The sequence below is a fragment of the Topomyia yanbarensis genome, chromosome 2, assembly GCF_030247195.1.
Source record: "Topomyia yanbarensis strain Yona2022 chromosome 2, ASM3024719v1, whole genome shotgun sequence".
In the NCBI taxonomy this organism is placed as follows: Eukaryota; Metazoa; Arthropoda; class Insecta; order Diptera; family Culicidae; genus Topomyia; species Topomyia yanbarensis.
This window is the reverse complement of record NC_080671.1, coordinates 429,234,403-429,249,779: the sequence shown is the minus strand read 5'-3', so window position 1 is coordinate 429,249,779 and position 15,377 is coordinate 429,234,403. Positions and strand designations below refer to the sequence as shown.

General features: G+C 42.8%; 2 protein-coding genes across 7 annotated transcripts in view; both read left to right on the top strand.

Moving 5' to 3' along the window:
• The window catches only part of LOC131685359 (low-density lipoprotein receptor), a 993,025-nt gene that overhangs the window by 513,092 nt on the left and 464,556 nt on the right, over positions 1-15,377 (top strand). The gene's annotated exons all lie outside the window — the stretch shown is intronic.
• LOC131685360 (proteoglycan 4-like) lies at positions 4,497-7,055 on the top strand. Its single transcript, XM_058969033.1, has one exon. It carries the CDS (start codon positions 4,560-4,562, stop codon positions 7,026-7,028), a length of 2,469 nt encoding a protein of 822 aa, XP_058825016.1. The 5' UTR covers positions 4,497-4,559; the 3' UTR covers positions 7,029-7,055.

Genomic DNA, 15,377 nt, shown 5'->3' with positions numbered 1-15,377 from the left:
TCCACATCGCGTCGTGATGAAACTTGACCACTACAAAGCTTCGCAACGTATTCATCGCATCGTGCCGCTAGAAGTCCGGTATTCCGCTAAACGATGTCTTGCTTCCTGGTCTTACCGTTCAGGACACTCTCGTCACGATTGTCCTCCGTTTTCGAATCGATCGGTTCGGACATATTTTGGTTAATCTCAGCGATCAATCGCTGCAGCGCATTCACTGGTGCGTCGATCCTGAGGCTCCACTGCAGAGTTACCAGCTCCGCACCGTCACCTACGGACGGCACAAGCAGTGCCCCATTTCTGGCAACTAGGGTGTTGCAGAAGCTCGCTGATGATGTCGGGAAAAACTTTCCGCTGACGGAACCCGCTGTCCACCATGACTTCTACGTCGACTACGTCTACGTCTTGACACTATTCCGTTGGAGCTCCTAGAGAGGAAAAGGAATACACTGCTCGATTTGGACCATGAGTCCTCCGTGACTGCACTTGGACTCCGCTGGGAGACGTCGACCGATATCCTTTCATTTAAGATACCGAAATGGAAGGAATACATGGTTCTGAACATACGAACGATCCTCTCTCAGATCAGCAGTCTATTCGATCACTTATCGTCTGATTGGACCGATCATTGGAGATTAACAGGTTCAGTAATGCTTCGGAGTCTACCTATGGCGCATGCATCTATCTGCGTTCAATACCTGCCGAAGGAACCTGTACAGTTCGCTTGTTGATTTCCAAGTCCAAGGTCACTCCGATGGGAACGCAAACTATGCCACGCCTCGAGCTATGCGCAGCTCAACGTCTACCCACATTTCTGCTACATGTTCAGGACAATATAGACATCGCCGCTACCACTTGTGGACGGATTCTTCGATTGTGTTGAACTGAATATCTGCAACTCCATCGACATGGATGACGGTCATAGCCAATCCAGTGGCTGAAATTCAAGTCCTGACCTCTCACACTGTTTGCAATCATGTCCCATCCGAAGATAATCTCGCCGATCTCATTTCTCGACGAATGGTCCTCGATGAACTCCTCGCCGTGTGGTAGAACTAACCGCAGTGGTTGGAGCCAACATTCGCTCCTTGGTCAGCGAAGTCCGGAGGTCCGACAGATTATTTTCCTTCCGGTCGTTAGCGAAGAATGGACAGATATCGTCTATCAGTATCCCAATCTCCGTCAGTTACTGCGCATCGACACACTTCTTCGACGTTGCGTCGATAACTGTCTCCCTCGCAAGAATCATCAACCCATTCTTGTCGGCCTGTTGACGGCTTTTGATATTGATCGCACTCTGGTCAATCAGCAGCACTTTACCAAGGAGATACGTGAACTGAAAACAGTCGGAACAGTCCCCGTAAATCTAAACTACGGTATCTGCACCTGCAACTCGTGGACGGCATTATTCATGTCAGCGGCTGGCAGCGCCAAAGATTCTGGCCCCTTGGCGGACGGAGCCTAATTGGCAATATTGTACACGCTTTCGTGGTCTCCGCACGCGTTAAACCCAAACCCTTGCAGTAGCTGATGGGTGATCTGCCATCTGTACGAGTGAATCAGGTGTACCCGTTCCAGAAGTCAACTTGGCTGCGCCAACGTACGTGAGAACGTCCCTTCGAAATAAGAGATTGCAATTCTTCAAAGCCTACATCACCGTCTACATATAAAGGGCTACAAAAAACCGACGACTACGACAACAGCGGCACCAATAACAATTACGACGAAGAAACCGCATACCACGAGCATGGACAACTACCACGAGAAAGCCATGGACAACTACCACGAGGAAACCGTGGACAACTACTACGAGGAAACCTTGGACAACTATTACAAGGAAGCCATGGACAACTACAATGAGGAAACCGTGGACAACTACCACGAAGAAACCATGGCCAATCACCACGACTGGAAAACCTTGGACGACCATCACGAGGAAACCATGGACAACTACCACGAAGAAGCCATCGCCGTGGCCAACTACCACGACTAGGAAACCTTGGACAACTACCACGAGGAAACTGTGGACAACTACTAAGAGGAAGCCACGGACGACTACCACGAGGTAACCGCGGACAACTACCACGAAGAAACCATGGACAACTACCACGAGAAAACCGTGGACAACTACTACGAGGAAGCCACGGACAACTACTACAAAGAAGCCATGGACAACTTCAACGAGGAAACCGTGGACAACTACCACGAGGAAACCGTGGATGGATGGCTACTAAAACCGTGCATTTGTACCTCGTTTCAGATCTGACCACCAGCGCATTCATTACGAGCCTGTGAAGATTCGTCCGCAGTAGAGGAAAACTTGCGTATAACTCCATAACTTTGTTGGAGTACAGAAAGAAGTGAGAGAACTGCGGAGGCTTTTTCGAACCTAAGGCCACCAAGATCCAGTAGCAAACGTATGCGCAGACGACGGAATACGGGTCCACTTCATCTCACCTCGCTCTCTCACATTCGGTGGAATCTGGGAAGCCTGCGTAAAGTCCCCGAAGACCCTGCTTCGCAAAATACTAGGAAATACTCACCCAACCGTATCCGAACTACGAATCACATTGGTTCAGGTCGAGTCAATGCTAAACTCTCGTCGTTGCCGAACAATTCTTCCCATGCGCTTGCTCTGACCCCAGGACATTTCCTGATTGATCGTCCGCTGAATGCGGTACCTGGTTTAGATTGCCGCGAAGTTTCTGAATCCAGCTGGTCTCGATGAGAAAGTGTTCAATAGCTCACTCAGCACTTCTGGATTCGTCGTTACAAGGAGTATTTCGGCACTCTGCAAAATCGCCAGCGCTGGACAGAAGCTGTGGACAACCTAGCCGTTGCTTCCAACGTCGCTCTCAAGGATGAGAGAATACCGCCGTTGAAATGACCCCTGAGACACGTGCTTATCCCGGCCCTGATGACCCTTGTTCGTGTTGCCACCCTGGAGTAGACCTTCGGCATCGTTCAAAACGCCATCCCGAAGTTATTCGTGTTTCGGTTGGTTGTAGTTGCGCCACCCAACATAGCACCGCCCCGAATTGTACAACAGATTTTATAATAATTTTCCAGCCGAATCTTGCTGCAGGTATCGTTAATGAATGAAATAAATATGAATGTCTTCTTGACTGTCGAGCTTCTATTATCAGGAGTTTTTTCGGCTAATCAGTCATAAATTAGACAGCGAAAACAACAATATTGCTTTTACTTCCAACGTTTCAATGGATTTATTCCACCTTTATCAAGGATTCTAAAAATGTATAGCTCTTGGTAGTTACTGAAGTACATAAATAATTTTACTTACAAAAACTTTGTGTTTTCTTGTAAAGTGTAATGTTGTGGTAAAACATGAACTGTCCTAATGTATACGCGTCATCTAATAGCTATTGAAAAAAAAAAAATTAAATTCTGTGTTTAATTTGCTAAAATATATCTACTCACTGCTATTATTCGCATATTCATGCACCTACTGTATTTTTTGAAATTTTTCTGCGTTTGAAACGATTCTGTTTCGCGGGTAAAGAACGAGGGAAAAAGCGCTATATTCGATCTGGTAACTGTACTGAACTTGACGGTTGTTGAGTGTTTGCTATAATCGTGCGTATGGTAGTATCGGTAGTGTAAGTGTTGTCAGTTTTATAGTTTCTATTATGTAGTGTTTGTAGAATTCCTGCATATATACAACTAAGTCCGTCGGTATCTGTGCGTTTGTTTACAGTTTTTTGCTGGTTGATGATATGACACATTTCCAATATAGGAAGAGCTGTCGTTATGTACTTCAGTAACTACCAAGAGCTATACATTTTTAGAATCCTTGATAAAGGTGGAATAAATCCATTGAAACGTTGGAAGTAAAAGCAATATTGTTGTTTTCGCTGTCTAATTTATGACTGATTAGCCGAAAAAACTCCTGATAATGAATGAAATAAATATAAGCAGGACTAGATGACTGCCTTGCGTGACATCTAAGGGTATACTGAATGTGGCTGGGTCATCGAAGAAATAAAACTACAACCAAGTTGTCAGTCACATACGAAATCTTGAACGTTATAACTTATGGATTGTGATGTTGTGAGATACTTTGTCGAAAGTTTTCCAAAAGTCGATATAAATTACGTTCACCAGCTGACATTTCTTGACAGTGGTAAACAATTGGATTCTTCTGGAATTTTCCGAAATCTGAAGAAATCTACTGGAACCGTCTCTTGATAATATTTCGAATTAATGATTCGAATCGAAGATTTTACCCACTTGCCTGAAACCTCTTTATGTCTTATCGCGACAAACTGCCGCAACATTGGAACGTGCAGACTCCAAAAATAGATCTATTCAATGGGAGCCGAGAATAAATCGGTTAGACACTCCTTCACTCGACCCTTTCAATTAATTATCACTAGCAGACTACCCGAATCAGGCGATAGCGGATGTCCAAAGTCATAATTTTTGATAACTTTTCGCGTACCTCATCGTCCTCCGATAAGGCAGGCAATAAATCGAACCATTCGGCGAGTGCCAGGCTCAGTCGGACGCGAATTGTCTGCGGGATCGGATCCTGTAGGCGAGAAATGAACGAATTTTTGAAGATTTTTCTGCTGCTAGTAGCAGTGGTGGCAATCGCTGCTAGTGATGAAGAATTTAAAGGTAAAGATCGGTGTAAGGGACTGAAAAATGGAACCCTACTGCCGGATGAGAAAGACTGTCGGAAGTATTACAAGTGTCACAAGGAGAAAGCTGAACACAAGACGTGCAAGCCAAAGCATAAAAGTTTCGATCACATTTTGCTGAAGTGCGTCGATACGGACGAAGCCAGGTGCTACGATCCGTCGACAACTACGGTAGCACCGACAACTACGACTAAGACGACAACTACGAAGAAGCCGCCTCCAACGACGACTACGAAGAAGCCGCCGCCTACGACGACTACGAAGAAGCCGCCTCCTACGACGACGACGAAGAAGCCGCCACCTACGACGACTACAAAGAAGCCGCCTCCTACGACAACGACGAAGAAGCCGCCTCCAATGACAACTACGAAGAAGCCGCCTCCTACGACGACTACGAAGAAGCCGCCACCTACGACGACTACGAAGAAACCGCCTCCTACGACGACTACGAAGAAGCCACCTCCTACAACGACTACGAAGAAGCCACCACCCACGACGACTACGAAGAAGCCGCCTCCTACGACGACTACGAAGAAGCCGCCACCTACAACGACTACGAAGAAGCCGCCTCCTACGACGACTACGAAGAAGCCACCTCCTACAACGACTACGAAGAAGCCGCCTCCTACGACGACTACAGAGAAGCCTCATACAACGACGACGAAGAAGCCTCCTACGACGACTACAAAAAAACCAACGACTACGACTACAGCGGCACCAATAACAACTACGACGAAGAAGCCGCATACCACGACTACGAAGAAACCATGGACAACTACCACGAGAAAGCCATGGACGACTACTACGTGGAAACCGTGGACAACTACAACGAGGAAGCCATGGACAACTACAACGAGGAAACCGTGGACAACTACTACGAGAAAGCCATGGACGACTACCACGAGGAAACCGTGGACAACTACAACGAGGAAGCCATGGACAACTACAACGAGGAAACCGTGGACAACTACTACGAGGAAACCATGGACAACTACAACGAGAAAACCGCTGACAACTACTACAAGGAAGCCATGGACAACTACAACGAGGAAACCGTGGACAACTACCACGAGGAAACCGTGGACAACTACTACGAGGAAACCGTGGACAACTACTACAAGGAAGCCATGGACAACTACAACGAGAAAACCGTGGACAACTACCACGAGGAAGCCATGGACAACTACCACGAGGAAACCGTGGACAACTACCACTAGGAAGCCGTGGACAACTACTACGAGGAAGCCATGGACAACTACCACGAAGAAACCGTGGACAACTACCACGAGAAAGCCATGGACAACTACAACGAGGAAACCGTGGACAACTACTACGAGAAAACCGTGGACAACTACGACGAGGAAGCCATGGACAACTACGACGAGAAAACCATGGCCATGGCCAACTACCACAACAGAGAATCCCTGGACAAATACCACAACAGACAATCCCTGGACAAATACCACAACAGACAATCCCTGGACAAATACCACAACAGACAATCCCTGGACAAATACCACAACAGAGAACCCATGGACAAATACCACAACAGACAATCCCTGGACAAATACCACAACAGACAATCCCTGGACAAATACCACAACAGAGAACCCATGGACAAATACCACAACAGACAATCCCTGGACAAATACCACAACAGACAATCCCTGGACAAATACCACAACAGACAATCCCTGGACAAATACCACAACAGAGAACCCATGGACAAATACCACAACAGACAATCCCTGGACAAATACCACAACAGACAATCCCTGGACAAATACCACAACGGAGAATCCCTGGACAAATACCACAACAGAGGAACCCTGGACAACTACCTCGACGCAGTGGATATCGCCAACGACTTCTACGGAGCGTCCAACTCACCCGACGCGACCCCCATCGAACACTACTTCAACCCATCGACCATCCACAACTACCTCGACCCATCGGCCATCGACAACAACTCCGACGCAGCGGCCATCAACAACCCATCGGCCATCAACAACCCATCGACCACCGCCAACTACTTCAACGCACCGCCCATGGTCAACCACCACGACGACAACGGAACCATGGACGACCACCACAACGAAGAGGCCATGGACAACAACAACCACCCGACCACGGGAGACTACTACGAACCCACCGGAACCAACGTACAAACCAACCTGTGAGGACGGTTTCAGTGGTCTGCTGCCACACCCCAAGAGCTGTACAATGTTCTACGTGTGCCACCTGGGCGAGGAAGCTCAACTGATGTACTGCCTGGAGGGGTACATATTCTACGTACCGTTCGGAGTTTGTCTGCCGGGAGATAGCGAAACTTGTGAACTACATCATACTTTTGAAATTTATTCTAAATAAAGCTACTTATTCGATACTGCATTCAAATACACTGGGTACTGGTAGTACGGATTCGTCCGGTAGGATGGTACCTTCGTTGGTCGGGGAACGTAAAGTACGCTGGCCGTACTTTTCTGCGGGTTGTAGATGATATCCGCACGAACTTCCTGATTTCGCTTTGAGTAAACCTTCTGCGGATGCTGGTGATGATAGATCACTTTCGGCTTATAGGTTATGTATGACGATTTCGGTTTTGTAGATTCTCTCTTAGGAGACGGAATGTGACGGTAATCGTGTGTCCGCCAGGGATACTGTCGCTGATAAAGCTGACTCGGCAGGAAGTTCGTCGCTTGCAGCCGATAGTGATCCGGTGGGCTGGTTGGCTTCTGGTAAACCTCCAACGATTCGTAGGAATCGGTTCCTTCCCAATTATCAGCGAATTTTGGTTTAAAACAACGCATCCCGTACCATTGATCTTCCTGCCAGTCGTAATATTTGTACGAGTTGATCAGCGGGTCCCACAGGTGGTCAGCGAAGGCGGTGGCGGCCGGTGCCAGTACTAGAAAGAATGTGACCCACATTTTGCCTGTCTTGTTTGCGGAAGGTTTGTGTTGATTCAGGAACGTCCGGTGTCCGGTTTTATATAGTTTGGATAGTACAACTAGCAGCTCAATGGGTAAAAGTCACGCGCGCCCTTCTGATTAGCGATTCGGTTCGGTAGGGGTCCTTAGTCAGCTTGAATCGATTGTTTGCGGAAGTACTAGTTTGACGGACGCGTGGTGCTCTGATAGAGTACTTGGTGTCAATCAGAAACATGACCCGCGCGTGGTTTTACTTTGTCTAGGAATTTGATACGAAACGGTAAACAACTGCCGGGTGCTAAGTCAACAGCGTTATTTGGATTCATTATCGTACAGGTTGAAGTGACGTTTTATGGCTTGTAAGTAGCTACCGAAACTTAATAGGGTCCAATAAAATTATTTCACTTATGTGTGTACTTCAAATCGACACAGTGTAGATAGCGAAAGTGAAAGGAAGTTATTTGTTCAAGTAATATTTTGACTATCGGCTGGATCATAAACTGTTTTTTTGCACAATAAATTCGTCGTTTTCCGTACGTCAGTGCGGGTTATCAAATTTATCAAGCATCTTCAAATAGTGCAAAAAAACTGCGAACAATAGGAATTCCGACGGCTTTATGTCTATGCCTGATCCACGAAAGGAAGTTGGCTGTCTAGACGTCGACGACGTCGTAGATAACGTTGGTAACCAGACCCCACTTGAACTGCTGCTACTATCATCGAGATTAACGATTAACTATCTTGATCGAAACTATATGACTCAAAGACGAATTCATTCATAGAAAATATCAACCGCCCAAATCAATTGAATATTGATGGCAACATTTTGTACTGATTCCACTGATTGTTCGCTCATCTGTTCCAGTTCTATTTTGTCACTGGGAAAAGTTTGAACAACTCCACTCCCTCACATTTACCAGTTAGAGAAAAGTCTTAATTAGCAGGATTTTTTTAGGAAATAAATGACCCGATTTTGTTATTTACGCTAACACTGTCGGGGCACTGACAAAATTGGAGAGTACTTTTTCATAATTGAATTAGTTATGGAATTTGCGTTTCGATTTCGTCTCATCAGAATCCGACACTAACTTAGTGACAAGAATACTTTTTCATTCTTGTTAAAAACCAAATTTGACAATGCAGAGAGCTGATTTACGTGGATTTAGAAATTTTTTTATTTCACCTCAGCATGAAAGTCTAGGTTTGAATCGTTTTCAAAGTCGAGCACCTTGTAAATATGCTCACTAAACTGTCTCGTTTTTCAACGATGACTTCCTCATGCAATGTGCCATAACAGCAGAGACTTATCGAGCTGCTTTGATATTGTGCCCTTTTGATGTTTGATTTGGAAGGTAAACAAACCGCTTCTTGTCTTAATGGGAGGGCGGTAATACAAAAATGCGAGATCCCAGTGTGCATACACGGAAAGACATCCGTTCTTAAATTCATGAAAAAAAAATCTCGATTTCGTAAACTGAACGATTTACGAAAATCGTGGCCAAGTTCCTGAAATTATGTATAATAAACATCGAACTCATGAAACTATTTGTGATGTTGTTTGTATAAATTATATTAATTTAAAGAATCGACAGGTAAACGATGTTTTCATGATTCCAGGAGCTTAGTCGCGATCTTCGTATGTTCTCATCTAGTTACCGTGATATTTTATTCATGAGTTTACTATCGAATTTTTTAGGCAGGGTAGCATGATTTATGTTCATGATTTCAGGCTCTTAGTAACGATTTTTGTAATTTAAATTCACGTTGTCGTGATATTTGCTTAAGGGGGCGTCTGGTGTAGACGGCAAAAAATCGACTTTTTATTGTTAGTAATGAACCTCTAGAATAGTCTCCCGCAATCTAGGTGGTCACGCTAAACTTCTTTCTTTTTAAACAGCCATGCATTCCTCACGCGTATTTGCTACAACACATGTAGATTTCAATCAATCGGCAAAAATTTTCGAAAAACTGACGGCGATAAAAAATACAGTATAAACAATACACTCTAAACTACATCTATCAAAATTTTCAAGAGAAAATACCCAATGGGTCATTTTGAACAGCGTTTTTTCCGTGGTGCTATTTGATGTGGGACACCCTTTAATAGCGTTTTTTTCGAAACCGCGTTTTTCAAGCCGGCGAACACGATTACTCAAAAACTAATCAACGAATGAGAATGCACAATATGTGTAGCCTGTCGATGAACTACAGAAAACTGAATAAAATATTTTCTCTCCTTATTATTTTGAAGAAAAGTGAGCGAAGTTTACAGTAAATATGAGATTTTTCGGTTTTCATTAAGCCATTTTCCGAAACTTGGACTTTTTTCTGTTTTTGATTGGTTCTTCGAGTAATTTTCAGTTTAAGCTTTATAAATAATCCTATTGAATTTCCTGGGTCAGACAATTTTATCAAGAGTTATTGTGTTCGCCGCGGTGCTCCTCGACGTGGAAATGGTTGGACGTCTACTCTTGGAACGCTCGTATGTGTGGCATTACGTGACTGAAAAGATTTTTTTTCGTGCACAATGAATGTATAAATTCATTTTAACATTATTACACAAAACATCCATTGCTGCCTAACCTTCAAAATCGTAGAACAAAATAACTTTCATTTTGAGTACTTTACGCCAGACGGCCCCCTTAATTTAAATACACGCGATCGTGATATTTAAATCTTGTGCTGACTATACTAGGTTCGGCAGTTCATGATATTTCTTCTTTTTCACGGAGTAACTATGAACTGGATCATCAGAATCTGACTGGTTGGCGGTATCTTGTTTTGTGAACTATATCACGAATCTGATTTGCGGATCTATAATGTATTTGTGGTACTCAGGGCAGTTTTCGTTTTCTGTCACACTGAACCTTATCAAATGAATAACGATGTTCGAGATGCTAATAGTTTCTTTATATCTGATGCTAACACTTATTACTAGTCGCTAACAGCTGAACAAAACTAATTTGAGAAAAAGTTTATGTGAAAATTTCGTGACCATGTGCAGAGTTGCATGAAATTGAAAATGAAAAGAGATATCTTCTAAATATCACAAGCAATCATGTACCATGTATTAGGAATCATTAACATGTTCACGAAGTCGTGAATAATATTTCGTGATTCTGTGAACTATTTCACGTGCGTGACCATTCGTGCTCGTGGAACACAACTCATAGTAGAATCGTCACAAACTTGTGACGATTCTACTATGAGTCATGAACCAGTTCACGTTTCCATGTATAATGTAAGGGATCATTATAAATGATGTAGCATTATATGGCGGAGGGGTGAGTTTTGTATTTTGTGATGATGGTTAACGACAGGGTGTAGGGGGTCATGTCATACTACGTAGCTTTTTTAAAGGGGAATAGGGGTTGACCTGATGTTACGACAATTTTACCCGTTTCATCTAATATCGTTTTTTTAGGGGGACAAGGAGGGGTAGAGTTACCGTCAAGCTACGTGATTAGAGGTTATTAGATTTTTAGAGGTTTGTGACGAATTGCTACGATGAGGGGTGTCAACAATGCTACGTCATTTATGGATGGTCCCTAATAGGAATGATGAATCAGTTCACGTATACATGCATATTTTATGATTTGTGAACTATTTTTCGGGCACGGATATTGAATCGTGACTAATAACTTAGGAATCATGAACTAGTTCACGATGATTCAAAGGATTCCTGATTAATAATCCGATTTTCGTGAAATAGTTCACAAGAAAATTTCGAGTCGGTTTTTCGTCTATGCTTTTGTTTTGATTTTGTGAACTAATTCACAATCACGAAAACCAGACCATATTCAAGTTGTAATCATGAATCAGTTCACGTCGCATAGTCGGACCCTGCTTAATGTTCTTAAATCAATGAATAAAATCACGGGTAAATCTTTGGTTTTATGAATCATGTTCATAAAGCTAGGAGTAAGTTCGCGTGCAGGAAATAGATTTGTCAATGACACGGCGAAAAGCGTGGCTGAAGCTCGCAAGATAAAACGATATATCTCAGCTAATAAAAGTGTTATTCAGGCATTACTGAAGGGAAGTTGAACATAATTATAAAACACATGATTTTGCTATTTCGAAATATCCGCTGTGGTGCACACTGATCATTGTAACAATGCCACGTAAACCCATAAGGGTGTCCTAAACAAAGAACGCTTTTTTAACACTTTTGCCTTTCTCAATAGAAAGGATATGCAATCACTCTAAAAGTCAGCTTTTTAACTCACTCATTTTTCGCAGAGATGGCTGAACCAAATTGCTCATACAGAGTTTAAAATGAACGGTATAATACTCCCATAAGCTGCTATCTAATTTCTTGTCGATCCGACTTCCGGTTCCGGAGTAACGGTTTGAAGAGTGCGGTCAACAGTAAATTCCCATATAAACTGGTCCTCTTTTCTGAAGTAAGTATTTGTCTATCTGAATTAGTGAAGAAAACAAATTTCGTTACTCACTATTAGGGGGATTAATCATCAATCCGATAGGACAAAAAGAAGGGGAGTTCTACTCCAAGAAACTAAACACCATATTGCTAAAGTCAACCGTTTTGACGCAATCTAAAAAAACCCCTTTTTGCCTTTCTCATTTAAAGAAAGACTATGCAATCACTGTAAAAATCGACTTTTTAACCGAGGCCCGGAGGGCCGAGTGTCTTACACCATTCGATTCAGTTCGTCGAGATCGGCAAATGTCTGTGTGTGTGTGTATGTATGTATGTGTGTGTGTGTCATTTAAACTCACACAATTTTCTCAGAGATGGCTGAACCGATTTTCGCAAACTTAGTTGAAAGGTATAACGCTCCCATAAGCTGCTATTGAATTTTTAGTTGATCCGACTTCCGGTTCCGGAGTTACGGGTTGAAGAGTGCGGTCACACAGCAAATTCCCATATAAACTGGTACCACCATGATGTTCAAATTGATGTAACATTACTCTAGTTTGCGGGTCTGGATCACTAATGATCAATCAAAGCAGCTTTGACCACATTGGCCACCTATGACAGTTCATGACGCCCCCGGGGAACCCGCCAAGTTCCTAAGCTAATATCACACCCATTCCCCAACGAATTCTCTACCGATTTTTACAAACTTGATTTCAAATGAAAGATACAGTAATACCGTTGACTGCTGCTAAATTTCATTCTGTTCTGACTCTTGCTTCCGGAGTTACAGGGGTGTTAGTAAGGATACACTGGAATTTCCCATATAAATCGGTACAATCGTAATACCTCAGAGGCTAAAAACTATTGAAATGGTCACCAAATTACTTCTAATCGCAGATCTAGATCACTGATTGCCAATCAAACATTCTTTGAATATATTGTCCACTATCGACGATTCCGGAAGTCCGGAATTCCGGGCATATTCCACAATTAAAGTTAAATCGGTTCTTCGGTGATGACTGAACCGATTTTCTCAAACCAAGTTTCAAATGGAAGGCAAAATATGCAGTTGAGTATTGCGTCGCCGCCCCCCGTCTTGCCCTTACACCTCCCTCCTTCATCACTCTCCTCCCCTTGGACCACCCTCACGCCCGCATTTCCTTCATCCATCCCGTATACCGAAATAAGATGAAGGATTTCTGACGCATCCTCCACTCCCACTCTACTAACCCCCCATTCCCTACACGTTCAAACCCATTCCACTATCCTTTCCAAATTATAATCACATGAAGATAACATTGAACTCATGCTTATTAAGCTAATTAAATATTATTCTTTTGCCTTTCTCATATAGAAAGGTTACGCAATTGCTCCAAAAACCGACTTTCTAACCGAGGCCCGGAGGGCCGAGTCTCATATAACATTCGACTCAGTTCGCCGAGATCGCCAAATATCTGTGTGTATGTATGTGTGTATGTGTGTATGTATGTATGTATGTATGTATGTATGTATGTGTGTATGTGCGGATTTGTTAACAAAATATCCACATCGGTTTTTTGGAGATGGCTGAACCGATTTTTACAAACTAAGATTCAAATGAAAGGTATACTATTCCCATATGTTGCTATTGAATTTGATTTTCAACCGACATCTTGTCCCGGATTACGAGTTGAAGTGTATGATTACAAAACAAAATTTGTTGATTTGTCCACATCGGTTTCTCGGAATTTTCTGAACCGATTTTGACAAACTTGATTTTAAATGAAAGGTCAGCTGCTGTTGAATTTTGTGTGGATCCGAGTTCTGGTTCCTGAATTACAGGGTGATACGTACGATCACGCAGCAAATCTCAATTCTAACGAATTCTGCGATGAATGTAAAAAGGTGAAATTTTTGCCTTTCTCAATAGAAAGGTATTGCAATTGCTCTGAAAACCGACTTTTTAACGGAGGCCCGGAGGGCCGAGTGACATATACCATTCGATTCAGTTCGTCGAGTTCGGCAAATGTCTGTGTGTGTGTATGTATGTATGTGTGTGTATGTGCGTATCTGTGTGTGTATGGCTGCTATTGAATTTCTAATGGATCCGACTTCCGGTTCCGGAATTACAGGGTGATGAGTACGAACCCGCAGAAAATGTCGATTTTAATAAATTGTGCAATGAATGCATAAAGGTGAATTTTTTTCGAAAATATGACCACAACTGCTTCGATTTGTAGTATTAGGTCACTAACATCCATTCAAAGTCTATTTGGCCACATTGGCCACCATCATCGGTTCCGGAAGCCCCGGCGGAAGTATCTAAATTCAGAATAACAGTCACATCGGTTTCTCGGAGATGGCTAGACCGATTCGACTAAACTTGGCCTCAAATGAAAAGTATTGCGTCCCCGTAAATGGCTATTTAATTTCATCCCGATCCGACTTCCGGTTCCGGAGTTATAGGTTGTGGCGTGCGATCACATAGCAAATTGTGATTCAAACCGATACTCCGATGAAAGCAAAAAAGGTAAAAATTTCGCTAAAATGTCTCTCAAACAACTTAACTTTGCTGTTCTAGGTCACCGACGGCCAACCAAACTTTTGTTGACTACATTGACCACCATAGACGGTTCCGGAAGTACCCCGGAAAAGCGGCCATCTTTCAAAATTTACAAACTCACATCAGTTTCCCGGATATGGTTGGGCCGATTTTCACAAACTTAGTCCCAAATGATAGCTATAATATCCCCACAGATGTTTATAAAATTTCGTACGGATCGCTTATATGGGGCCGGAAATATAGACTAAATCGTCCGGTCACATATGAAATTCCCATATAAGCCGGAACCTAAAATTTTTTTTTCAAAGGGAGACCCCATGAAATTTCAGAAATCGAATTCGTATTTTTGATGCCAATCATCTTTAAAATGCATAAAACGTCGAGATTTTATGTTATCTCGAAAAAATTTTTTTTTGTGAAAATCGACTTTTTGGGATTTTGCCGATTTCGCACCTTTTTTCAGTTCAATATTACCGTGGCTGTTTTTTCTTCTTCAAAATTTTAGAACTCGAATAATGATTTATTTTCCTTATATAGTTGTCATGTGATGTACAATAATAAAATGTAATATATGCATTTAAAAGCTTTTATTGAATATAAACAACGCACACATTCTCGTGATTCATGATTGAGAAAGGCACAATTGCACCGCTAGGTGGATTAAAATAGGTTTTTGCTCTTTGGGACCACTGTGCGACGGTGTGATTGGTTAGGTTCTTTTGTTGCGGTTTTTAGACAAAAAATTTTGCTCAACATTTTCATTAAAAGCGTTTTTATTTTTATGAAAATTTAGAGAGAAATTTTTTTCCCGCACCCGAACGACCTATTTATCACAAAAATCAGTGTAAGAATTACAGATTTTT

Coding starts and splice junctions, on each gene's coding strand:
- LOC131685360 (XM_058969033.1), top strand. CDS start 4,560: ATGAACGAATTTTTGAAGATTTTTCTGCTGCTAGTAGCAGTGGTGGCA.